The 26,706-nt window shown below is 46.4% G+C and overlaps 1 protein-coding gene across 1 annotated transcript; it reads right to left on the minus strand.

The window, feature by feature from the left end:
• Positions 1–8,972: 8,972 nt before the first annotated feature.
• On the minus strand, positions 8,973–16,660 carry LOC8053059 (sulfotransferase ssu-1). The gene is made up of 2 exons (XM_002434371.5): positions 16,563–16,660; positions 8,973–10,085 (listed from the first exon to the last, which is right to left on the minus strand). Exon 2 carries the CDS (start codon positions 10,077–10,079, stop codon positions 9,132–9,134), a length of 948 nt encoding a protein of 315 aa, XP_002434416.3. The 5' UTR covers positions 10,080–10,085; positions 16,563–16,660; the 3' UTR covers positions 8,973–9,131.
• Between the last annotated feature and the right edge of the window lie 10,046 nt (positions 16,661–26,706).

Below are 26,706 nucleotides of genomic sequence, written 5' to 3' on the forward strand. Positions count from 1 at the left end.
CTCAAACGTGGTTTATACGGTAAAATGTATAGACTTCTGTGGTGTGGACTCTTACTTTTTTGGCCACTCAATATATTTCGTTTCCCGTATATAGCAACAATATATATATATATATATATATATATATATATATATATATATATATATATATATATATATATATATATATATATATATATATATATATATATATATATATATATATATATATATATATATATACATACATGTTAGAAAAAGACAAAGCTGCGTGTGAGTTGGTTTACGCGTAGCCTACTTGTTCCTCACGACTGAACGCTTAAGCCGCTTATTAGTTCGTATACATGATCTTTAACTAAAATCAAACCTTTCACTTCGCCAGGAGCACGTCACAGTCGCTTGATAGCGGCCACTTTCAACGTGGGGACTTCCGGGAGGGTCTCATTCGATGAGAGGCACCGACAACTCCAGGAACGCGGGGCGGTGCTTAACGCGCTGCGCTTTGAGGTTTGTGGCTGGTTCTTCGCCCTTCTTATGGGTTACTGGCGCAATAGAGTCGTTTATGATTTCAAAGATTCGCGTTGACTATGAAGCTCCCAAATATTCAACATCCCCGAGCCTCCTCACTGCTGAAATTTAGTCATTCAATGAGTCTGACTGTATGACTCGAACAAACTATTCCTATATGCCCCTTATTTTTTTCGGGGAGCCCGTGCTCACCTACGAAAGTAGAGAAGGAAACGTGAGAGAGAGAGAGGAAATACTGACGGGCACGGGTCGTAGCCGAGGGCCGAAGGGTAATCATTAGTTAGATGGGGAGGGTGCAGCTGATAGAAGATAATGTTGCGAAGATGAAGATGGGACATGCTTCGCCACTGTTGACTCCGCGGCCGCGGATGAGAGCCGCAGCCGGGAACGACCGAAAACACGGCGGCAGGAACCGATGATGAAGGAGGCGGCGGTCACAGATTCCGCACTGTATAGGGATTCAATCCGATGATGTTGAAACGGAAAGATCACGCGGTATCAGAGTTCTTCGGGTATCGTCATCAAGCACACCAGATCCGAGCAATGTGTTTATGCGACCCGTGGTGAAATGGGCCGGCGTAACACCATTTCAATGCGATGAAGGCTAAGGGGAGAAGAGGGCGCGGTGGTGGCGCATCGGTCGCACTTCCGGTCTGGAGCTGTGGGCAGAAGTCCCCATGCTAGACGTGTATTCCTGTGTTGTTTTGAAAGAAAGAGACAAAAACTTGCCTTCTCGTCAAAACGCCGCGACTGGGGCCTGCCAAAAGTGTCGAGAAAGGTTTGAAGGTCAGTTTTCACGTGCTCGGTTCGTCCGAGAATATGGATATGTGCAGTGAAAAGGGAAAAGCAGACGCCGTCGGACAACGATTGCTTGGGCGGGAAGCACTTTGGGTTGAATTCACTGATACTTGTGGTCATCAGATTTATTTGTTTTGTTCCAACATGAACGCCAGAAAACCGCCAAGTTGTGCTGACCACGTTCAGTGCGTCAAGTTTAAACGGCCACCTGATCGTTCGAATTGTCGTCTGCTTGTCGTCTGCTTGTCGTCTGCTCTCTTAGACGACGCCGGCCCGTAGACCATATCTTGGCCCGGTACTTGCGATAAGAAGTAAGTGCACGCCTCAAAAGACTTAAATTTGAAGGTTGGTAAGCAGGCTCGATGTAAACAGCAGATACAAGGAGATGTTGATCATTGTTACCAGTGACCATCACCGACTTGCTAGGCCTGATTCGCATGGTCCGATTTTGCTTTAGATTTTCAATATCGATGTCGACCATCTCAGCTGCGGTTCACGCTTTTGCAGTCCGAGCGACGTTGCGACTGAAAATTGCGAGCGAAATCTCATCATGCGAATGAGGCTTTAGCGTACATTCTGCGGAGTCCACGCGGAATGAATCGCCGCATGTCACATTATTGACGCGAACTTTTGCGGTGTAACGAGCCTCGTTAATTTCGCTGACGCTGCTCAAGGAGTCAGACATCGTTAGGAGGACGTAGAATCAACAATTCCAACGCGAAAAAGAGCGCGGGGACTCACACCGGCGCCGACAACATCGCATTTTAATGGTTTGTTTATGGGCGACGGCGAGCTTTTTGCCCCCACCCCCCATCGCGCATGCGCGGCGCCGGTGGCGTCCGCTAGGGGCGCTCCGGGCGCTCCGGTTTGTTTGTAAACATGAGTTGGTGTATAGATTTCATTTTCCGGAAACGGGCAATCGAGCCGATTGCACTCTTAAGGAACTTTCCGTCGAACGATTAGGAGAAGCCAATCTTTGCTTGCTCGTTTGGCTATTCCATCCACGTTGGAATCGCGTAAAAAAAAACGTGGATGACAAAAGAAAATTATATAGGCCCAATATACAATTCAAGGCCCGAACTTTAAAATGCAACCAAACAATTAGCTATAAAACTGAGGAAGATCAAATATGAAACGAACACATGGACATTAAAGTGGCACTTAAAGTGATGCTGAACCGAAATCTGGATTCTACAAAACACGGCGACAATGTCGTGCAACGGAATGCTACAAACACCAAAACGTCACTCATACACCATTATCTAAGGCGGATGACCGTATTTCTCAATAAAAAAAGTCGCATTTGACAGATATGTTCACGTCTCATTTCTCCGAGAAGAAGAGGGAACGGCCTCACGTCTTCTCCGCCTCGCCGTCTCGAGGGGGCGAAACGAAGAGAGGAGGAAACGAGATATCTTGACGTCGAGCGCCTTGTCGGCCTCGTTCAATCTCGACCGCTTTCTCCAAAAATACGGCCGTCCATTCGAGATATCGCCTTACGAGTAGTGTTGTAGGGATTGTAGCGTCCCGCCACCATCTCCTGAATTTTTTTTTTTTTTTTTTTAGATCCAGATTCGGTTCACCGTCTCTTAACACTCGCGATGATTCAGTGTTTAAAATGAACCATCACAAAGGTGTGCGGTGATTTGTACTTGTGTTGTATGCTGTATGGGCAACGGGAAGTTAGTCAGCCTCAATGGACGTCCGCTGACTCCGCTGTAGATGATAAATTAGTCAGAACGACCGCTATACACCAACTCATCTCTGTGACGACACGGCGCGGTGGTGGCGCGTCGGTCGCACTTCCGGTCTGGGGCTGTGGGCAGAAGTCCCCATGCCAGACGTGTATTCCTGCGTTGTTTTGAAAGGAACCAGACAAAAACCTGCCTTCTCGTCAAAACGCCGCGACTGGGGCCGTACCAAAAGTGTCGAGAAAGGTTTGAAGGTCGGTTTTCACGTGCTCGGTTCGTCCGAGAATCTAGATATGTGCCATGAAAAGGGAAAAGCAGACGCCGTCGGACATCGATTGCTTGGGCGGGAAGCACTTTGGGTTGAATTCACGGACACTTGTGGTCATCAGATTTATTTGTTTTGTTCCAACATGAACGCCAGAAAACTGTCAAGTTGTGCGGACAACCTGTGGACTACGTTCAGTGCGTTCAGTGCGTCTTCAAGCTCAAACAGCCGCCTGATTGTTCGAACTGTCGTCTGCTCTTTCAAACGTTTCTGCTTGTCGTCTGCTCTCTTAGACGACGCCGGCCGTAGATTAAATGTTGGCCCGGTACTTACTTTACGAAGTACGTGCAGGCCTCAAAAGACTTAAGTTTGAAGGTTGGTAAGCAGGCTCGATGTAAACAGTAAATATAAGGAGATGATCATTGTAACGAGTGACCATCACTGACTTGCTATGCCTAATTGACTTAGTCCGATTCTGCTTGCGATTCTCAGTATCGACGTCGACTATCTCAGCTACAGTACAAGCTTTTGCAGCCCGGGCGGCGTCGCGACTGAAAATTGCGAGCGAAATCTCATTATGCGAATCAGGTTTTATCGTACTGCGGCGTCCACGCGGAATGAATCGCCACATGTCACATTATTCACGCGAAGTTTCGCGGTGTAACGAGCCTCGGTAATTTCGCTAACACCGCTCAAGTAGTCAGAGATCGCAAGGAAGACGTAGAATCAACAATTCGAACGCGAAAAAGGGCAGGGGGACTCACACCGACGCCGACAACATCGCATTTCAATGGTTTGTTTATGGGCGACGGCGAGCTTTTTGCCCACACCCCCATCGCGCATGCGCGGCGCCGGTGGCGTCCGCTAGGGGCGCTCCGGTTTGTTTGTAAACATGCGTTGGTGTATACTGCTATACTCCGTGAGACAAGAAATTCAGCGCGAGCTCGCTAGCTTTCGCAGTGCTTTGGTTCCGCGTTCCTTCGCGTTCACACTGTGTTAGCAAGGGCAGAAAGCTCGCACTGAAGACGAATGGAATCGAGTGGAGTATAGGAACCGTGCGCATCTAATTCAAGCCCCGACCAGGGCGCCCCTAGCGGCAAACGGGTCCATTGCATCGGGGGGCTTCTGCCAGTCGCTGCGTTGGTTGTGCGTTGTAGTGGGTTAGCGCTGTAATTTCTGAGACAGTTAGTCGAAGATCGCGCACGGCACGAAGTACTACATCGTCCCTTCGAAGCCGTACGAGGCGGAGTACTGCGCGACCTGGGTGCGCGTCCATACAGGTTAGTGGCGTTTCTTACCTTCCATTTCGAGCTTTGTTTAAGCTGCTGACGAATAAAAAAAGAAAAAAAAGTTTTTTTTTTCTATTCTAACGACGATGGAACAGCATCGACACCGACGGCAAACTCTAAAGTATGCAGCAAATACTTCACCGGAACCAAAAGCGGAATGCGGACGCCCACCTAAGCCTACCCTTGGATGTTTCCATCAGCCTACCATGGGAATCGCGGAACGGCGCTTAAAAAAACGCCCAGTTATTGTCAAGCTGATTCAGAAACAAACGTACATAATTACCACAGTCCGCTCGACGCCAACCACAATTTTTTTGCGGGCGCGCTTAATTTTGTTAGCGGAGTACGGCGCTTCGTGACATCCACTTGTCCGTCGAAACGGACCTCCTTCACGTCGTACACGCGGCCAGATTCAAGAAGGAGTTTTCCCTTCTTCATATTGGTACCACGGAAGAAGCTTTCTGGATTCGCAACCGCCTTAAACCCCGTCGTAATCACCCCGGGGGACACTGTCCGCTGTGCTGCTCATCGCCATTGCTTCACCCCGATGAATCTGCACCGGCTACCGAAGAAGCTTTCCGGATTTGTAATCGCCCACTGTCCTCTGTGGTGTTCGTTGCTATTACTTCCCGATGATTCTGCGCCGACGGCACCGGCTACCGAAGGAACTTTCCGAATTCGTAACTGCCTTAAATTCCTTCGCAATCACGACGGGGACACTGCCCTCCGTGCTGTTCGTCGCCATTGCTCCCCGATGCTCCTGCGGCGGCTGCCGCTAGGTCGCGACGAACAATAGGCGACCGCCGCGACGCGGCCGGCTTGCTCGCTTCATATAGTCACTCCATACCACATTGCCTAGTACTGCACTGCCTAGACAACTATTCTTGTTGACCCCTTCGTGACTGTGAATAAAGAAATATTCCGTCTCTGTTAACTATGGTACACCTCGGCCTTTGCCCGAATAAAAAAAAGAAACAAGTTTTAACATTTTCGAGGCAAAAAGCAAAAGTAGCGTCGATGTCGCGTTCGCGCTAACAGTGTCGCGCACGGTGCTTCAGCTGTCTCTGCTGCCCGACTGCGTCTTCTCTCATTAAACTTGATTTTGTTTTCTATTCTTCTATGGTAATCATTTTCTTTTTAATCTTTAACATTTTGGTTTAACAGCTGGCAGTACGCTCTGGCAAGGCCATGAGAATACGATATTACGTGGTTGCTCTTTTCCGCGTTAAATATTCCCGGTTTGTCGTCGTGTCCCACAAATGACCATCTGGTGACAGCCGAGACGCTGTACGTTTATCTGACACCATGACTCCACGCAGGCACGTAGCCAGGGGAGCAAGATAAAAAATTTCAGGGGGGGCTGAAATTTTTTATCTTGCTGGTTCCTCCTTTCCCCCTCCCCTCATACAGCATTTTGTCATGGATGAATCCCCCCCCCCCCCCCCCCCCCCCCCCGAAACAAAATCCTGGCTACGTGCCTGAGTCTCCACGTGACACTAAATCCCTGCTAAATTTAGGGAAGAAATTTTGCCGCCAAATCACGGAACTTTCTCGGGTGAATTGCGGGGTGGTTCTATTCTGACGTCATGGGACATCACGACACGTAACACTGTGATTCCCCTCTAAATGTAGCGGGCCGCCGCGCACATAAAGCACACACGGGATCCGCAAAGGCGGCGGCGAAGCGTCCGGTATCGTTAATAGGGAGTTTTCGTAGACCGCGCTGCCCCCTCCGCTTAACGTTCCGCAACGAAGAAGTTGCTACTGCGCCTGCGCGCCGACAGCCTTGACTGTGGAGTTTCCGCTATCCAAGCGGGTTGCGGAAGGCCTTGCGGGACGGCGAAAACGATCTACGAAAACTCCCTACTGAGGCAATCGGGACGATCTGCTAACACTCTCTGTTATGACTCTAATCCCCACCTTTCTTGGACGTGCCTCGAGGATGCCTAACGACAACCGAACAACAACAAACATCGCAATGTTATTGGGCAATATTTTGGATGACAGCCGTAAAATATCAATAGGCAGTAATCAGGGCCGTAACCAGGGGGGGGGGGGGGGGGGGGGTTAGGGGGTTCTGACCCCCCCCCGAAATTTTTTTCTGGGTACGGCCCTGGTCGGTGCACTTGCAGCCAGCCGATTTTAATCTCCACCTCTGCGCACGCGCAGTGGCACCGGTCGGCTACCGGGTAACAAACCGGGACCGGTTCTTCGGTTTGCTATAACTCTCCATTATATGCCACCGATGCACATGATTCATAGGCGAAAATAAGACAAAATGGCCGCCGTTGTCCCCGAAACCCCCCCCCCCCCCCCCCCCCGAAATTTGTTTCTGGGTACGGCCCTGGCAGTAATTAAACTTTCCAACGCGTCTAGTTTCTGTTGTACGACTCTATCAGTATATCTCAAATAAATCATTCACAAAATTATCAATTTCTGATTCTTTCGACCAAAAATCGTAATGTTCCCGAAGTCTGTGATGGCCCGGGCATCAGGAAACGCAAATCAATTCGAATTTTGATATTTCTTCAAAACTTTTTATTCCGCGGAATGTCCCAGAAACTTTGCCATGTCTAATAACAGCTAGCTTTCTCGCCTTAAAAAGTGTAATTGTATTTTCGCCTGACAGCCGGTACATAGCGCCCTCCATCTGTACTCGAGGCCGTACCTTTAGCCAGCGGAACAACGCGAAGATAGATTTCAAATATGCCGACTAATCCCACAATGTGTACCTATATGCTTAAAGGCTACCGCTGTATATTAGAGGTGAGCACTTCAGCTATATCATGCGATAATAATTCTGAACGGAACTAAACTGAAGGAAATATTTTACGTGAATGAGGGGTAGAGGAATTAGCTATTGATTGAATAAACCTGGAATGAACTATAATCATTTATATTTTTTTTATAAAACGCGGGGCGTGAAGAGTCTCGGGAATCTGGTTATCGCTCCGTAGCTACTAGTTGTAAACGCCGAGGAACGATTCGTGAAGCAAGAAGCGTGACCATGCCACGTCCTAGGTTTCTTAAAATGTCACTGATTATAGGAAGCGAGCGAGCAGGACGCGTCGCGGCGGTCGTCCATTGTTCGCCGCCACCTAGCGGTTGCCGGCGCAGAATCATCGGGAAGCAATGGCGACGAACAGCACAGCGGACAGTCTCCCCGTCATGATTAATACGGGGTTGAAGGCGATTACGAATCCACAAAGCTTCTTCCGTGGTGCCAATATGACGAAGGAAAAACTCCTTCCCGAATCTGGCCACGTGTACAACGAAGGAGGTCCGTTTCAACGGACAAGTTGATGTTGCGGCTCTCTGCACTCCGCAGACGAAATTAAGCGCGCCCGCAAGAAACGTCGAGCTCCGCGTAAGTACAGAAGAATTATCTTAGTTGGCGTTGAGTGGACTGCGCTACTGATGTACACCCGCCGGCAACATGAAGGTGAACACCTTACCTGGTTTCTTGCCTGTTTTACGGCTTCCTAAAGCCATATTAACTCTCAAAGTCTCAAATGGTACGTGGCTTGGGGTCTAAACTTTGCGTTCTAGCCCTCTTCTGGAACAGAGCCTGTTCCAAAACTTGCAGGAGCGTCAAAAACAAGAAAAGGGCTGTTCACCTTCATATCGCTCACGGGTGTACGCTTATTGCTTTCTGCATCAGTTTGACAACAACCGGGCAATTGTTTTCGCGCCGTTCCGCGATTCTTAGCACTATACTCTCTCCCTGTACACGCTGATGGAAACATTCAATGGTAGGTTGTAGCTTGGGCGGGCGACCTCGTTCCCGGTGAAGTACTGGCTGCATATTTTAGAGTTTGCTGCAGGCGTTCATGTTGTTCCATAGCCTCTAGAAAACGTTAGTTGTATTATTCGTCAGCGGCTTAAAGCAGAATGCGAACGGTAAGGTGAAAAACCTTACCTCCTTGCATCGACGCACGAGTCGCACCCATGTGTCGCAGAGCTCCGCCTCGTACGGCTCCGAAGGGAAGACGCAAAACTTCGTGCCGTGCGCGGTCTTCTGCGTACTGTTGTAGCCGACCACTCAGCCATTAATGTGTTCTTTTGTTTTTTTTTTTTTTTTGGTTCGGAATAGTTATTTGAGATATTACAGCTGTAACCCGCTACAACGCACAACCATCTCAGCGACTGGCAGAAGCTTCCCGATGAAACGGGCCCGGGGCCGCTAGGGGCGCCCTTGTCGGGATGGTTTTAATCAAAGTGGCTATTTCAATTGTATTCGCGTGTAATCTCGGCATTTTTATCACGGGTGAGTTCTATTGAGATATACGTTTCCTTCTGATAATTGTTTTTCACATTTATGTACATTTTCTAATCTTAACCTCCTTCAACACCAAACAACATCTACTCCACCGGTCGATAGCTCTGCCAAGGCGCCAACGCAGTGTTGAAAAAGGGTACTTCTTAGAAAACTTAAATCACTCGTGATTTATTTTACCTAAATACAAGTAATACTCTTTTCTTTCTTTTTTTACAAGAATCAATAATGTGCATACAACCTCAATAAGAGTAAAACAATAAAAAAATCATATTTCTGTTGATGGCAGTTACAAGAACCAAACCTCAAGGGAGCCCAATGTCCTTCCACAAGTCCATGACATCACTACCACGGGTCTTTAGAGCAATCCGCTTCTGGAGGCGCTTTACTTGATCGCCCGAGAAGTGGTCCTTCCAGTCTCCAATGGCACCTCTACGCACAAAATCTCTCGTGATTGGCTCATTCGCCGCCTCGGTGCCGATAGCTTGCGTGGTAAGCTTAAACCACTCTGGCTTCTTGTCTTCGGGTAGATCTTCAAGCTTTACGTAACTTTCTTTGATACTTACATTCAAGTCCACTTTCATAGTCTTTAGGCTTGTCCTGTTCAAGATCGCATCCAGGATTCCCTGGTCGGATCTAAGTTTTCTACCGTGTTCTTCTCCGAGAAAATCCGCAATCTGGAGTACCCATGCCGCAGTGTCTTTCTTCAGGTCTTCATACGTCACGAAGAAGACATTGTGGTCGCGTCGATGCGCGTACCAGGATAGCAGATGGTCAAAGTAGTCTCCAAAGTCCACCTTCCCTTCGAGGAACAACTCGAAGAACTCGTCGAACGTGCCGTCTTGAAACTGGTATGCCGAAATATTCTTCGTGTGATAGAAGAAAGAAACGCAGCAGTCGTACGGATTCCTGCAGATGTAAATGTATTTCGCGTCTGCGGAAAAAGGTTGGAGGTGAAAGGGCATGTGTGTCTTGATGGCCCCTGGTCTCGGCATCTCCTTGAGAGACTCGGCGCCTTGCAACTCCAGAAAAGGCATTTCTCGCCAAACGTCCATCATGCTTGTTGGAGGTGCACGGCCGTTGAAGATGTTGTAGACAAGGTGCTGCATCCAAGTGGTGCCACATTTCGGGTAACTTACGATGAAAACGTCTCCGGGCACCGGTCTGTAGCCCAGTGCCGAGCGAATGGTTTGCTCGGAGAAGGCGACGTGAAGGTAGTAGCCGTCAACTTCCCTGAACAAGTGTCTCGCCATTGTAGCCTGCAACAGTATAAATGGAGGTGGTAATTAGCAATTATAAATCAAGTAGCACGACACATCCGTTTAGAGGACAATCTCATCGCAATCTGATACGCTGCACTCGAAAGCACTGTTGTAAAGAAACAAATTCGCACTTGATTTGTCTTCACATATTGAAGTTATATAACATATACATGAGGCATATAAGTTCTTAATTATCTTATATCTTTTATATGCTTATTGGACACATTCGTATCATTTGTCTTTACCTAGGAAATTATCGTCCCCGCTTTTGACGGGTAAGTTGGTTCACATACCGGATGTGCGGACATATATGCCTATCATTATATTTAAGACGCTGCACCCTCTGAGGTTCCTGAGTCCTCACTGTCCTCTACTGCGCTGTGCACATTAATAAGTTGCGTTGCTTTTAATCACGTCATTTCATGAGATGACAGGGCACCATTAAGTATTTCGGTTAATCTAATCATTCGCTCTACCCCACCGCTGGTTTTGCTCCCGCTGCACAAGTGATACCTTTGGCGCATTCCCCGCGTTTGCCACTTGCTTCGGGTCGTTCTAGGAACGACTGAGTTAGTGGCGTTCGATGACGCCCAACAAGTCTCTAATTAAAACCATATGTGTATTTTCTCCAAAGAAAAAGTTAATTTAACATTAGTGAAATATTTGACTTATTGTCAACATTATTTCCCCATATGATGTCCCCTTGGTCGTATTACTCACCTGCACAAATCGCATTAGTGAACCGTTTACGAATTCTTTGTAATAAATCTGTTCGTATTAAATTCGAAACGAGATGTCATTTCAATTATTCCCTTCAGCACGCGCTGCCACCTTTGTTTATGCTGGGCCGTGAATCGTGCATATTGGGCATGAGATCGAACTATAGGGGGCTCTCCGACCCATTTGTTTCCCCACACCTTGGTGTTTACTCAACACAAGGCCTGTGCACATGCCCACAGGCTTTATGGACATGTTCATGTCATCGTCTACAATAGAGCGCGGGGCACCAGTGTAATGTAAAAAAATACTAACTATCTATCCGGAAAGCAGTCGTCAGAGGATGCGAGCTTCACCCACTTCGGCTTTTGTGCTGAGCTGGGCACCGCGCATGCTGCATTGTTCGTGCAGGCCGGAGTTGTAACAAAAGAGCCCCTCCTCCCCCTCACCGGAAAACACGAACTCCAGCCGAACGCTGACGCCGCGTTCGGTTATGTCGGCCGAGCGCTGAGTCATTATATTTGTTGTCCTCATCCGTGTAGTTTTAAAGTGAACCGCTTGGGCCGTCACGGTCTGTCCTCCTCCCCAATAGCATGCGCAGTTGCTCTCTTCAACGGAATATCTGAGAAGCCGCCATGCGTTCACTCCCCAGTGACTGGGCAATTTTCGCCTTAGTGGTAGGAGACAGAAAGATCTTTTGGGGAGGAGATCAGACCGCGGCGCCTCAAGCGGTTAAATTTAGAATTTCACGGTTGGGGACAACAAATACAATGACTCAGCGCTCGGCTGACTTAACCGAACGCGTCGTCAGCGTTCGGCTGGAACTCGTGTTCTTCGTTGAGGGGGAAGAGGTGCTCTTTTGTTACTACTCCGGCCTGCATGAACAATGCAGCATGCAAGGTGCCCAACTCAGCCCAAAAGCAGAAGTGGGTTAAGCTCGCATTCTCTAACAACTGCTTTCGGGAGAGATCCGGCACTTAGCGTCACTTCGTTTATTGTTAGTGTTTTTACATTACACTGTGCCCCGTGCTCTATTGAAGAAGATGACGTGAACATGCCCACAAGGCCTGTGGGAATGTGCACAGGCCTTGTGTTGGGTAAGCACCGAGTTGTGGGGAAAACAAACGGGTCAGAGCGCCCCCTATTGGTGACTCCAGTGAAATCAATGCCGCGTAGCGGCAACGCCGAGAAGCTCAAGAGAGGAGGTCGTTTAGACTCTGTCGTTTGCTATCGCTACTTGGCTCTCGTATACAGCATAGAAACAAACATCGTTTCCAGTAATTATTTTTAGGCTTCCGCCGTGTCATTCCTACGCACTGACTAGAAGGAGGTTTCTACGGTCGAAAAATTACTTTGCTTTCATATGTAACACTGATTTTGCGCTGCAGTGCAAGAAATTTATGGTGGTCCGCGTGTTGAACGACGAAAGCAACCTCCTTTCGTCCGCCATTTTGCCTAGCCAGCGCGCCCCCTACAGTTCGCTGGAGTCGCGAATAGACCTCTTAGAGAAAAAGGCACCATCTGTAGTACGCAACGGCAACCAACGGCAGCCGCCATGCTGCAGGCATACCTCGGCAAACCTCACTCATGAGGGCCCTCACTCACCCTCACTCACCCTCATCTTCACAGGTGAGGTGAGGGTGAGTGAGTTTCTGAACCAGGAAAATTCATGAGTGTGAGGGTGAGTGAGGGCCGTGAGGGTGAGTGAGGGCCGTGAGGGCCGTGAGGGCTGTGAGGGCGGTGAGGGCCGTGAGGGCCGTGAGGTCTGTGAGGGCCGTGAGGGCCGTGAGGGCCGTGAGGGCGGTGAGGGCGGTGAGGGCCGTGAGGGCCGTGAGGGCCGTGAGGGCCGTGAGGGCGGTGAGGGCCGTGAGGGCCGTGAGGGCGGTGAGGGCCGTGAGGGCCGTGAGGGTGGTGAGGGCCGTGAGGGCCGTGAGGGCCATGCAACTCGGAGCAATTCGAATGCGTTTGAAGCGGCTGCATCCAATCAGGGACGCAAAATTTTCACGTGATACCTCGTGCCGGTGATGATGACACCGAAAGACTTGGTTCTGGTTTGAAATCGATCGTTTTTTTTTGGAAATGAACTATTTCAGAAAGGTGCATTAGTATTCTTAACGAGATTTAAATGCATAAAAACACGTTTATAACGCGTAATTGTGTCTAAATAGTGCAAGAAAAATAAAATTTTATGATGACGATGGCAAATTGCAGCAATTCGTTGCTGCGTGTGATCGCGGGCGGCCTGTGTTGCCGGTGTTGCGACGTAAAGTTTCTGGGCGAAATTGCCCCATCTGAAGCTGGCCTGAGTGGCGTGAGGGCCATCAGTGCGTGAGGGGCGTGAGGGGTGTGAGGGCCGCAAGGGCGGTGAGGCGCGTGAGGGCGGTGAGTGGCGTGAGGGCGGTGAGTGGCGTGAGGGCGGTGAGTGGCGTGAGGGCCGTGAGGGCCGTGAGGGCGGTGAGTGGCGTGAGGGCTATGAGTGTGTGAGGGCCGTGAGGGCGGTGAGGGCCGTGAGGGCCGTGAGGGCGGTGAGGGCGGTGAGGGCGGTGAGGGCCGTGAGGGCGGTGAGTGGCGTGAGGGCCATGAGTGAGTGAGGGGCGTGAGGGCCGTGAGGGCGGTGAGGGCCGTGAGGGCCGTGAGGGGCGTGAGGGCCGTGAGGGGCGTGAGGGCCGTGAGGGCGGTGAGTGCGTGAGGGCCGTGAGGTTCAGTGAGGGTGAGTGAAGGGCTGAAGGTGAGTGTAACTGTGAGGGTGAGGGTGAGTGAGGGGCTGAAGGTGAGTGTAGCTGTGAGGGTGAGGGTGAGTGAGGGGCTTAGGTAAGTGTGGCTGTGAGGGTGAGGGTGAGTGAGGGCGAGCTAAAATGCCGACCTCTGGCTGCAGGGCAGTGGTACGTCGTTGCATAAGCATCTCCCCTCCCCCTCATAGAGAATTTCGTCATGGGCGGGCTCCCCTCTCCCGAATCAAAACCCTGGCTACGTGCCTGTCGTAGACGCTAGTCTGACTCTGTCAGTTCTACGGCCCACGATGCCAACGAACTCCTGAGTATCTCTCTGTAAGCAGAGTGGGTTCGTATTCGTACTACATAAACTCGTTATCGGATGACGAGCGTCGGTCGGGTGGGAATATTCAGCGGCGTAGCCGCGCAGACGTTGGCCTGCACAAGTGCAAGAACGGAACACGAACCGTTCCCACCATACGGACCTTGGGCGTTTGAGTTCGGTGTTTTTAATTTCACTTTGTAGCGTTTGGGGGAAGAGCTTTTAAGTTTCAGCTCATGTGAAGAAATCAAAGCGTTAAATTCAAATGTTATGTTTTTCGGGGTAACACTTGTGGACAATGACAGCCTCGCGAGCGCGTAGCTTCACGTATGCGCGAGCTCAAGGTGCTTCCAACTTGAACGTGTAAATTGTGTGTTAGGTCATAGCCTCATCTATACTGACAAAGCCTGGCAGGTCGCCACGAGACGCGGCCGCCAAAATTAACGAGGTAGAGCGGCAGACAACGAATGAGAGGAGAGTCAGGTGACGGGCGCCTCGCAGCGGCGAGACGCCGAAACGCAGTTCTCCCGAGCGATGGAATGTCCGCTCGTGCTCCTCACGTTCCTCGGGCTACCGCTTCTTTTCTCGTCGGGTTTGAAAACCATGGTTCGGGTCCTCGCCGCTGCAAAAGCTGAGCGCTGACGACCGGGTTCTGCGAGGCACTGTGCTACCAGGACCGGCTTGCTAGAACAGCGTCTCAGCTGAGACTGGGTGAAAGAAAGCAGTGTAAAGGGTGGGGCGCGCGAGCGCCTTGAGACGCGGCTTGAGTCCCGCTCAGCTCGTGCGCAGGCTTTGACAGAGCTTTCTTTCCCCCAGTCTCACTTGTGACAGCGTTTCTAGCAAGTTGGCCCAAATTCCCGCGCTCCAAATCTGCTGCCGGGCACTCTATGCCTCCGTCGTCGAACTGCCAGGCTTTGTGAGTATACAGGAGGTATATGGTTAGGTACGTACGAAGTCATAGGCCCTCACGCTTTAACCTGCTTGTAGCGCTTACACACCTGTGCAGCGCTTGCTTTGTGCAAAGCATCATGCGCGCGCTTGCATGCACCATCTGGTTCACTACAAACCTGCTGCTCTACGACTGCAGGGTGTTTCAAAATAAAGTTGCAATTCTAAAATTTCCCGCAATAATAAGAAACTCGATGTATCAAGTAGCAAGCTACCTTGAACATGGCTTTTACTGGTTGAATTTTTACAGTAAATTTTTAAGTCTTAACTCCATGAACAAAAATTTAAAAAAAAATTGAAAATCTTTAAAAAGATAGTTTTTTTTTTTTTGTTTTCTTGAAGTAGAAACTTGAATTTTTATTGTGTAAATGGGAAAAGTAAAATACGTACTAGAGGCAAGTTTCAACTATTTATACGCTCAGTCACTGATTTTTGATGGGCCATTAATTGTAGCTTGCAACTTTATTTTGAGACGCTCAAAAATAAGTGTCTCAACGTATCAAGTCGAAACTTACCTCGAATACGTAATTCAAATTGCAAGTTTCTACTTCAAATACGATAAACAACATTAAAAATAAAAGAACTGTCCCTTTTAAAAGCATGGGCCTTTTTTTGTATTTGAAATTGGGACTTTAAATTTTAATGCGTCACTCCGACCAGTAAAATACGTATTCAAGGTAAGTTTCTACTTGATACGTAGAGTTCCCGAATTTTGCAGACGATTTTAAAGTCGAAACTTTATTTTGAAACACCCTCTACTGCAACTTACGGTTTTACTTAATTTTGTATTACCTATTGTACACGATCTTTGTCGCTCATGAATCCCGTGATGGCCGTGTACTAACGATGGCTCGTGTGGGTCTACGTATTTGAATACGAAGGTTCAGTGTAGAAATTCGGGAGGGCCGGAGGGAGCGGGGGCGGGTTTTTGGCTCTTAAAATAATGCAAGCCATCACAACGTAACAGTCGCGTCATCCCGCTCAAATCGCCCAGCTCAGCCAGAGTGGTACTTGCATTTCAATAGCACTAGATTTATATTTGTAGATTCCACTCCATGGGGTTACCGAAAAACATGGAGAACTACAAGCGATGGATAGCCGCTTCTCAACGAGGAAGTTGTATCTTCTCTCGAAGGAGCGCTCCGACTCCGATCGGCTCTTGTAGAAGCGATGTGCTTCGTCATCTTTAACGGCTGGGAGTTTTGAAATGCCGTTTGCTTAACCCGTGATAGGCAAAACACTATCTGCCGTCATGCAGAGGCGAAGGGATCGAGGAAACGCAAGAACGTCGCAGTGTAAACAACTGTACTGGCCGAAACAAAGTCTTTCCCCATGCATGGTGTCGGACTCCCAATGTTGTTGGACTCGGCCAGCGGATTTTCGCTGTTGCCAGATGTTTTTAAAGGGGTCTCTAGTTGGATTTCCTCGCCAATAGGCGGGGGAGCTTTGGAGGTTGCTCTCCGGGCCGCTAAAAATTCTCGCTAGTCCCGCTTTTCGCCGTTCGTTTTCGTTCGCAATAGACCTTTTTCAAAACTCCATCGAGCAACATTGACAGCAGCCATTTCTTGGACACGAGAGCTCTTCGAATGTTCGTGCAGCGCTCGTGTGCAATACAAGCTCAGAATGCCTGCTCACACAACTCGGATCATTACATTCGGGCAGCAGGTACTAGATGCCGCGTACTTTTGAAAGGGGTCTATTACTGGGCAAATCCACGTCATTTTTCGACTAACTCAACCGAGTGATCTCAATTTAAGTTAAAAGCTATTTGCTTACCGTGGCTCCGTGAACTTTGTGTTGAAATCGCCCAACTTCCACCTCCCGCACGTCCTGGCAGAGCCGTGCTTAAGTACCGTTATTCCAGGAGGTATGCTTCGGGTCAGATCAATTCCCCGTTCGCCGAAGTCGTCACGTGATCGACTTTCCTTGAACCGTGGAGTACGTTTCTTTTTTTTTTTTAAGTTTGAATCTAGTTGTTTGTTTTTTTTTTAGCCGCGTAGTGAGCCAGAAACGGAAACACGTGCGATGCACCTGTGAAACTCTGGCTGCTCTATGAATTCGCTGGAAAAACAAGAATAAAACAGTGCGTTCCCATCCAAAATAAATATCTATGTCGCACTCCCGAATCCATCACGGGGTAGTAGTACACTAGGAAACTTCTAAATGTGTGGCTACCGAAAAGCAGCTTTAAATTTCTTAAAAACTTTTATTGTGGGAAGTATTTTAGGCGAAAGTAAATTTATGCTTTCGCAAACCATCTCCACCTCGAATGCCTTCCTTAAAAATTAGCATTATAGTAATCCTAATTCTTAGTTATATATACCTTCTCGAGCAATATTAATCTCGCGTTCTATGTCTTCGTGGCAGATTTATTCTGCATATCCGCATTGCATATCTACCTTTGTTCTTGACTGGCGTTTCCTAATATACGTCCCTGCTACCGCCTAAAAATATTAGACCGTAGTTTTCTAGTTAGCCTCCTACATCTTCTGTTGATATTCCTTGTGTAGAGACGGCAGAAAAGAAAACACTGTGTGCCCATGGTCATTTCTTCATTTCTCTGAGTCTATCTTCAAAATTTATCACCCCGTGAAAGTTCGTGCCTTTGAATGAGGACCATTCAATATTGAAATATTCATATATTGCTTCTTTTCCTCATCGGAGGGGCTTGTACACACGCACAAGTAAAGAACGTCCTTCAAAATTTGAGCGCGTATTTCTGTACAGCTTCGGAGTGGCAGTGACTTCACGAACAGCCCTTAAGACGTTCTCTTCGGGTGCTCTAATAAAAGTATTACATTTGAGCAACCTCTTCGAGTTGTAGAACCAATGCTTGAACCTACGCACGCCGTGCTTGATAACACGGTGGTTTTACAGGCGGGGTTTTGGTCAGTAGTGAAGTGTTAGAGTTGCGGCCAGCACTGTTCTCATATTGACTGCATATTGTCACAAATGGCAATTGATGAGGCGTTGAAAGCTGAAGCAAACTAAACGTTTAATGGGGCGAACTTGTGCCCAAAAATAAAAAGAAAAGGGAAGATAACAGCAGAGCGTCGCAGGCGTCGAAGTCGGCGTAACAGCAGAATCAAACGCTGGGGCGAGACTGACTCCGCTCGCATTGCGGAGTCCCTTATGTACCCTCGTGGGTTTCTGGATCATTCGGCGTGGAACTTTCGGTGCGTAGAACATTCGGAATTCGATCAGACGAGAATGTTCTCGAACTTACGAGAAGGTCAAGTCTATAACTGAATCCAGCTCTTGTTCTCAGTGGGGGTGTCTAGACTTTTGTTAAATTGACTAATCTGACAGAGTTTCGCGGGGCAACCCTAATAAAAAGAATTGTAAAACCTTTTCCTTCGCGTTATTTATACTCTTGTTGAATTGCCTAATCTTATAGAGTTCCCGATTGTAGTCTATTAGGCCGGTTCTAGCAAAGTTGGAAGAACTCATTGGTTATATTTCTTGCTTGCATGTCTTAACCTACCAAAAAAACATTTTAAGAAAGATCTAGCTAGCTCTGCTGGCAAAAGATAGAAATCTATCAACGCGAAGGACGGTTTAGATTAACATAACATTAAAAACAGCTCAAAAGTATGGGACAAAAGTAGAAGTACGATTTAGATTAATAATTTAAGCGCTATAATTATTTAGTACATCTGTATATCCAACCACATGTTTTGGAGTAATCCTTTTAGATCACATCTTCATGCCCTTTTTAGCAACAGCATTGGCATCTCATTTTTTGTGCACAGGTCGTTTAGGACCAGCTTGTATAGGTTTAGTCGTGTAAATGGTCGCCCATACACACATTCTGGTGCAGCTGTTCGCATGAGTTTATACAAAAGGACATTTGCTTGTGAATGTGTACCATATTTCCACAACACCATGTAACTTAAACCGGAAATTTTGTACAAACAGTAGACAGGGCATTGTTTACATAATTTACAAAAAAATACTGCCGTGCTGGCATGGGCTTGCAACTGCGGGAAGCCAGAATGTGTTCATCCGAAATGTACAAACAACAGTGAACAGGCTCCAGACGTCTTTATTGAAAGATATATAGAGCTTTCTTGGCGTCTCTTTCTGTCTTCAGCAAGAGAGTGTGATGAGAATGCCGTGAAATACTTGCAATAATTTCGGGAAGTTGAGTGTTGCACGAGCTATCGCGCAATTGATTCAGCTTCTGGAGCTGTATCGTCAGGCTCACTGACGGTACAGCTTTTTTAGTGCATTATCATTCATGATCTAAGTATGGGTGAAAAATAGAATGCAAACATTTTGACATAACGAGAATAAAATAAGCTTCCGCGGCTTAACAAAAACGTGTGGCAACAACATTTTCAATTAAAACGATTCGTATTTGCTAAATGAAGAAACGATATATATCTGATTTCCGCTTTTATTCCTAACGCCACAAATAAAAATTGCACTCCCGCATATGCGGCCTATATCCTCAATCCAGCGCCTTTTTTTCGTGCAATATGGTATCAAGCAGCTACAAGCTTAATGACAGTTCAATGAAAGACAGCACTGTGAAGACGTCGAGTTAATCAATCGGTCATTGATACTAAAACAACCTACACGTTCTGACAGTGTGGATGTCGAGATGATCGTCATTCTGTTTGACAGGAACTGTTCATTAAATGTTTGACTAGTTTCAACAATGAGAGGGTACACCTAGAATAAACTGACTTTCACAATCTGTAGAAGTACGTGTTCCTGGCTTAACTACAATCTTTTTTAACTATTCATTTCAACAAGAAGGAGTGCCTGCTGGCGGTTACAGTTCCCTCGCAGGCCAGCAAGGCGTGGTGTTCTTACCCACGAATGCACTCTAGTGCCTATGCTTTTGGTTTCTTAACGTTCTTGGAACCCCTTAGAGATTGCAAATTATAAAAAAAAACTAGTAACTGAAGCAGAACTTCATTTGGAACAGAATATTTAAGCAAATTAATAATCTCTAAAAGCCTATGACGTTGTAATTTTAGAGTGACTTAGAACTAAATATGGTTTCACGAGATACAGAGCCTTGCATTCTTCATATACTTGTCGTCTCTACCTAAAAGTGGTTCATTATAGTTTTCGCCAAACAATTAGGACCATTAATGAAATGCCACTTATGTGTGTGTTTTTAATATCTATTGGAGCCTCGATGTGGGCATTCCTAAGTCATCCAATAGATCTCCGATTTGAATGTACAGAAACGAATCTCCTGTGTGCATCTACGTGCGGAACTTGTGTGGAGATTCGTTGGAAGTCCGATTTCGATATCTCTAGAACCTCCAGCACATCTCCGATTCGGATTTACAGAAGTATGGTTTAGTCAATAATCAGTTCTAAACTCGAGTACGCATTTTTATATAGGATTCATGCATTAAAAAAGACATCCACCAATTCACAAAAAGTCAGTTCGATTCATCTGTGGTAAATATAAGAGACTCACCAATTAAGCTTATTACCGATAATCTGATTCCATTTTTACAATTACAAAGATAAATAAACCGCATATCATTTCTCAATAACAGATATCTCACAAAACTCACATGTAATTTCCCCTACATTTCTTAGACCATTAAGCTCATTGAGAGCATGTCACTCAAGAGAACATTCATTACAACCCAGTTTCGCAAAAACAAAATCATTTAAGCGCAGCATTTTCGCTCGCACAGTATCCGAATGAAGGTCTCTTACGAAAGCTATTTTTAAATCACCTAATTTCAGACAAGCCCTAAAACAGAATTGTGCTAATTAACATTGCTTGAATGCGCAATTATCTATTGTTTATGCATGTCGTGTTGCTTGTCGCATTGCTGAGATATCTTCATTTCGTGTTTGCTGGTTAGAAATGTCCATCAGCTTGGACCGGGAATCTGGCTTGCAGTATTGCGAAATAAATCGATGAATAAATAAACAGGTAAACGTATTCTCTGTGTACGTCTACGGATGGAAGCTCTGTGGATATCCGTCGGAAGTCTGATTTGTACATTTCTAGGACATCCAGTACATCTCCGGTTTGGAGGATTGACTACGGAACGTCTTCTGAGCACGCGCACTGTGGAGTATTTCTCTTCAACGGAACATTTCAGATGCCGCCAAGAGTCCGCTGCCCAGTGACAGGGCATTTTTCACCTTAGTGATAAGCAACGCAAGGATGTATAGGCGGGGCATCTTTGGAGGGTGTTCTCCAGCTATCAAATATTATCGCTAGCCCTACTTTTCGCCGTACGTTTTTGTTCGCGATAGACCCTTTTCAAAATCCCATCAAGCAACATTGGCAGCAATGTTGGCGGCTGCCAATGTTGGTGGGGTCCTGAAGCCCTGGGTTTTACTGGCGACGATGAAAGGACGGAAGAGAAGAAGGATTACAGTCACAAAGAGGCGGTTAGAAGGTTGGTGGAAATTATCTAATGAAAATTGAATGATGCACAACTAACTAGCACAACTGGGGACGGAGGGGACAGACGAAAATTGGAATTCCCTCCCGCGTGGCTCCGGCCCAAAGTCTCAACCCCGTCCCCCAGTGGGTCCGGTGCTGGGGTAACACCGACAAGGTTGGACCAGGGGAAAATTGGCGACACCCTCGCCGGGGCGAAGAGGTCGGGGTGATGTTTTTAGTTTTTTACCCGATCCCCTAAAGGTCATCCTGATGATATACCACACTCCCTGGTGATAGTTAGAGGAAACAAATTGGCTTAGAAGGGTAAGAAGAATCATATGTTGTTGTTTTTTTTGTTTTTTTTTTTTTTTTTTGTTTTTTAGATTTAGCCTAGGTGGCGTAAGCTACCGCCTGTTACAAAGGGTATAGCCATTAACATCCATTCATCCATTCATCCATCCATCCGAAGCGTACGTTTGGATCCGAGGGCTTCCGAACGCTGACGCAGCTGTCGTGTCCATTAAGAGCTCAGAGTGCTGCCCAAACAACTGCGGACTCGGTTAATTCGGGCAGTATCTACTAGATGGTGCGTACCAATACAATTGAACATGTCCGTTTCGCGATTAATTCTGCGAAGTGATTTTAATTTCAATTTAATTTGAAAGTTGTTTAACCCTCTCTCGCAACGGCTAAAAAACATACATTGGCACAATCCGCGCCGATTATTCTAGCTTACCGTGCTTCCGCGAATTTTGTGCTGAAATCGCTGGACCTCTACTACCAACACTCCCTCGTAAATCCATGCGTAAGAATCGTTGTGCCCAGAAGATAAACCCTAGGTCACAACGATTCGCCCTTCGCCAATCTAGTCGCTTCACGTAATCGACTTTTCCTGACTCAGTGGAGTACGCTTTTGTTTTTCTCATTCTTATTGTACATCTTTCAGCCGCTGTTTAGGCACAAGCGGACATGGACTACACCTATGAAAAGCTGACTGCCCGATGGATTCGCGAGGAAAACAAAAATAAAAAGACTGCATTGCCGTCCGCCATATTTTTTTTGTCGATTTTGTTGCAATTATTTGCTGTCCCAAATCCATCGAGGGTTAGTACAGACTGCAGGATGTGTGAGTGTGTGGCCACTGAAATGCAACTTCGCATTTCTTAATAAAGTTTTATCTTGAGCAGTATGTAAATTCTAAGAGTTTGTTGTATGTACAATTTGTGGCGATATTTGTCTCGAATTGTTTCTACGTCTTCATGGGAAATTTTTTATGTCTCGCCGGATTTCAATTTCCTCGTGTTTTTAAGAAGTATTTTCTCATCTGCGCCCCCCGTAGCGCCTACAAATTTAGATCTGAGTTTGAGAGTTCGCTCCCTCCATCTTGTGTCGACACTCTTCATGGCTGCAGAAAGCACTACGCAGCCATCGTTCCTCTCTGATTTCTTTGGGTCCATCTTCAAAGTTCATCACATTATTAGCTTCCCTGATTTCAAATGAGAACAATCCTACACTTAAACATGTTTATTTTCATCAACAGCAGCGGGGGGGTGCCCAGGGAAAAAAACTGTTTTTAAAAAACACGACGTGCCCTCGGTATCGCTGCAGGGAAAGCAATAGCACGGCGCTGTAAAACAAAAATTAATGAAATAAACGAACAATGGGCGCTTTTATACGATACTAGGTACGTGTGGTATCTTTGTTCAGTGTGTTCAATAATATCTTTGTTCAGCGTGCTCAATAATAATTATAAGAATAATAATAACAATAATACAGTTTATAACCCGAGATTGAGGTTTACAACGAGGTTTATAAGATGATTGTGTTTATCTCTCCTTGTAAACCTCCGTTTCGGGTTGTAGATTTTTTTTTTTAAATAACCAGCTTGCATGCTAAGTCACGTTGTCTTCAATAATAATAATCATTGGGAATTTATTCAGAAACATCTATACAAAATGTTCTGGAGAGAAAAGCAGACTTTTTGTCTGTGGGACCAGCCAAACCTGCGAAAAACCATATATATTTTTTTTTCTTAAATATTCGCCTCACACTAAGCGGGTGTTTTTGCCGCAGTGAATAAAACAACATACCAAACAAAAGCTCTTGAATTGTCATATCAAGTGAAAGAACCCGTAAACACACCGCCAAACTTAGCCAAAAATTGGTCGCTCGTAAACGCTCCATATTAGAGACCGCTGCGCCGAAGCAATTCATTCATAGCAGTACCACGTTCAACCAGCACGACTAGGAAAAATGAAGACGCGTTTGAAAAGACTCTCCGCTTTTCCGCCCCAAAGCTCTCGAGTCGAGGGGCCCAATGTTAAGGGCATCGGGGTCGGTAAAGTGGCCTCGCGCGTACAACCTCGGCGGCCACCGGCTAAGGACGTTGAACTGCGCTTGGAAGGTGGTCCCCGGCCGACGCGATTGTTACGGAAGGACGGGAACTTCGTTCACCCCTAAGCTGACAGTGCGCTGGAAGCTACGTACTCGATGGACCTGTCACACGTACATGTTCCGCCCCGTGATCCCTCTTCCGCCCATAGCCTCGCGCTGAAACAAGAGGGGCAAGTCACGTGATGAAAGGGACGCGGCTGATTGGTCCGGAGGGTGCCTAGCTCCCACCGCACTGTCAGCTTAGGTGTGAATAAAGCATAGTGGCACTAAGATGCCGAGGTCGATGCCGCCCCCCTCCCCTTTCGCCCGGGCCCCTTTTCCCCAAATTCGGCAAGGTTCCAGGAAGGAGGCCATGGATATCACGGGCCCGTCCCTCTGTCTGTCTGGTCGTTACTCTGCTTTCATCCAGACCATAACCTTCGGTTCCCTGAGAACCAGTCCTGAAGCCTAGAAATCGCAGCATATATCCAGATGCACACGAACAACGGAGAACGGGAGGGGGGGGGGGGGGGGGGGGGATGAGCGCGCATTTGTTGCATGACGTTGTCTTAGCTGGCTTTTTGGTTTTGTTTCTACCTTTCGGAAAAATAACGGTTGTGGAACGAATGAAAAACGAGCCAGATGAAAGAAAAGCTGTTTGTCGGCGTTGCCGAAATGTTGGGTAAAAAAAAAAGAAAAATAACTAACGCTTATTTAGTGTGTAGACAGCTTTATTCTTCTTTTTTTTAGGTGAGTTAGAATATAAGGCTTAAATATATGTTCCGCGAGCCTTTTCTTTTTATTTACCAATGGGACTCGCGAATTTGACTAATGTTGAGTAAAAAATATTTCAGTCGAGATTTTAGAAAAGTTGCAGCCGTATGACTGAGTTGTATGACCAATTCCAGAGTTACGAGACAGTGTGTGCCTCGGGAAAGTCCTGATGACGTTAAAGTCTGGACTACATAGAATTTCACATTAGTATATTTATCTTGTCACGATTTGAATCTTCGATCAAGAAAAGTCGGCCGTGCTCATGATGTCGATAACTTCGAGCGAAAATATTACAAAGTGAAACGTATATAATCTTCGTCAGAAAAAAAAAATAAAAAAAGCCCCGTCATTTTTTGAAGGTATTTTGCGTCTATTCCCCGATGGAAAACGCGCAGAAACAATCTCTAAGATCCATACGGGAATAATCGAGCAGATTGCAGAGCTTAGTTTACTCTAAAAAAAGCCCGTACGTCTGCTTTCCCGCACAACCCTCGGAGAGCCAATCAGCGCAACTTTCGGGGGCACCTCAGCGAATGACGATGCCGAAATATATGTTCAGACCAAAAAACGCAGTCCGAGTTGTGACATCAAGCAACACAAAACGTCACGCTTGCATTGCTTAAGGTCACAACACAGACTGCGTCTTTTGGTCTATTGGTTTCTTTTGGTTTCGGCATCGTCATTCGCTGAGCTGCCTCCGTAAGTTGCGCTGATTGGCTCTCCCAGTGTTGTGCGGGAAAGTAGACGCACGGACTTTTTTTAGAGAGCATAGCTCATATTGGGCGGAATTTGTGTACTACAACGCCATGTATTCCGAACGCCGCTTCTTGGCCCATCTTTAATTGGTTCAGGCAATGAGAAGGGCAGTCGATATTACGCAGGAATAACTATCGAATCTCAGCGAGAAAAGCGGGACGCATCTCTGCCACTGAGACTGTCGGCACTGTTGAGCCGCGATACTGCCTGGTATTTCTCATTAGTGGAACCAAGCTGAAGCATGAAAGACGAATATCTGATGTATTTTTATCGAGTGTGCCCCGAGGCCTATTATAAATGCGGGACGAAATATGCCAATATTTGGTAAAAAAAAAAATTTGATTCCCGGTTCAATGGTGCTTTCTCCCCTTTGCATCTTATATTATATAAAGAGAAATATTAAACGCCGGTTAATATTGGGATATTACTTTAAAAAAACGCATTTGAAGACATCTAGGCAACCCAGAGCGGCATAAATTCGGTCATTTTCTGAACGTGGTTCTTCAAATTGGGAAGGCGGCAAACATCATATATACATTGAAAATTAGACCTCGTCGTTTTTTCTCCATCGAAGTATTCTGTAGCTTTAGTTTTTTACAAAACGTTATTATAAAAAAAGGTTCAGCGAAAGAGTATAGTTACACGTAAACGGTAACATTCAAAAACGTTTTTTTTTTTTCTTTTTTTTCTTTTTTTTTATGTGTTGGGGCATGTTTACAATTTGAGCGCAATAATTTTTTGTTCTGAGTATTGCCACATAGCAACCAAATATGGTACACATATACTTTAAAAAAAATTTACAAAGCAAGTGTGTATGTTTGGTTAAAATGCGTTGTTTTTCTGTTTTTTTCTTTATTTTTTTATGAAATGTCGCGGAAACGTTTGTTAGCCCCTCGAAAATGGCGGTTTTACGATATTTCATTAAATAGAAATAATGTGCACGAGAACTAGTTCGTTTTAAAGTGTCATAGTGATCGGTGGTTCGAAAGAAGCGAATTCGATATTTTTATCGAATTCGCTTCTTTCTGTGCTAACCAACAGCTCGAAACCCAGTAGGCTTTCGAGCTGTTGGTTAGCACAAGAGAAAAATAAACATTGATTGATTGATTGATTGATTGATTGCTTGGTTGATTGATTGATTGATTGATTGATTTATCAGGCTCTTTGAAGCGGGTTTTCACGTCCCACATGCGGGCACGAACATGATTTATTTTTCTGCGCGCTCATTGTGTTTAGAACATAAAAGACTAGCTATAACTAATGATCTAGAGCCACATTTATAGAGAGGCGATGGAGCACTATGAACTGCGAAACCTTCATTTAGTTATCGCAAGAAATAACTTTTAAAACCTTTTCCCTCGGCGCATGTCGCCTTAGGAAGCTGATCGTTTAGTCCGACCGCTGCCGTCGATATATGATTCCATGAAAGCAATCAAAGAGCGCCAAAAGGTCATCGTCACAGCGCCTTTGCTACCACCGACGAAACCAATCACGAACGGTGAATGCGCTGCCATCCTCCACTTACCTAAACGTTTGCTGTTGCGTTTTTTTTTTGTTTTTTTTTTGCTTTTTTTTTCTATTATTATTATTATTGCTGTGGCTGTTAATGTTGTGGCCGTTGTCATTGTTCTTGTTATTATT

This window comes from Ixodes scapularis, unplaced genomic scaffold, assembly GCF_016920785.2.
Source record: "Ixodes scapularis isolate PalLabHiFi unplaced genomic scaffold, ASM1692078v2 PGA_scaffold0__279_contigs__length_252992795, whole genome shotgun sequence".
Lineage (NCBI taxonomy): Eukaryota > Metazoa > Arthropoda > Arachnida > Ixodida > Ixodidae > Ixodes > Ixodes scapularis.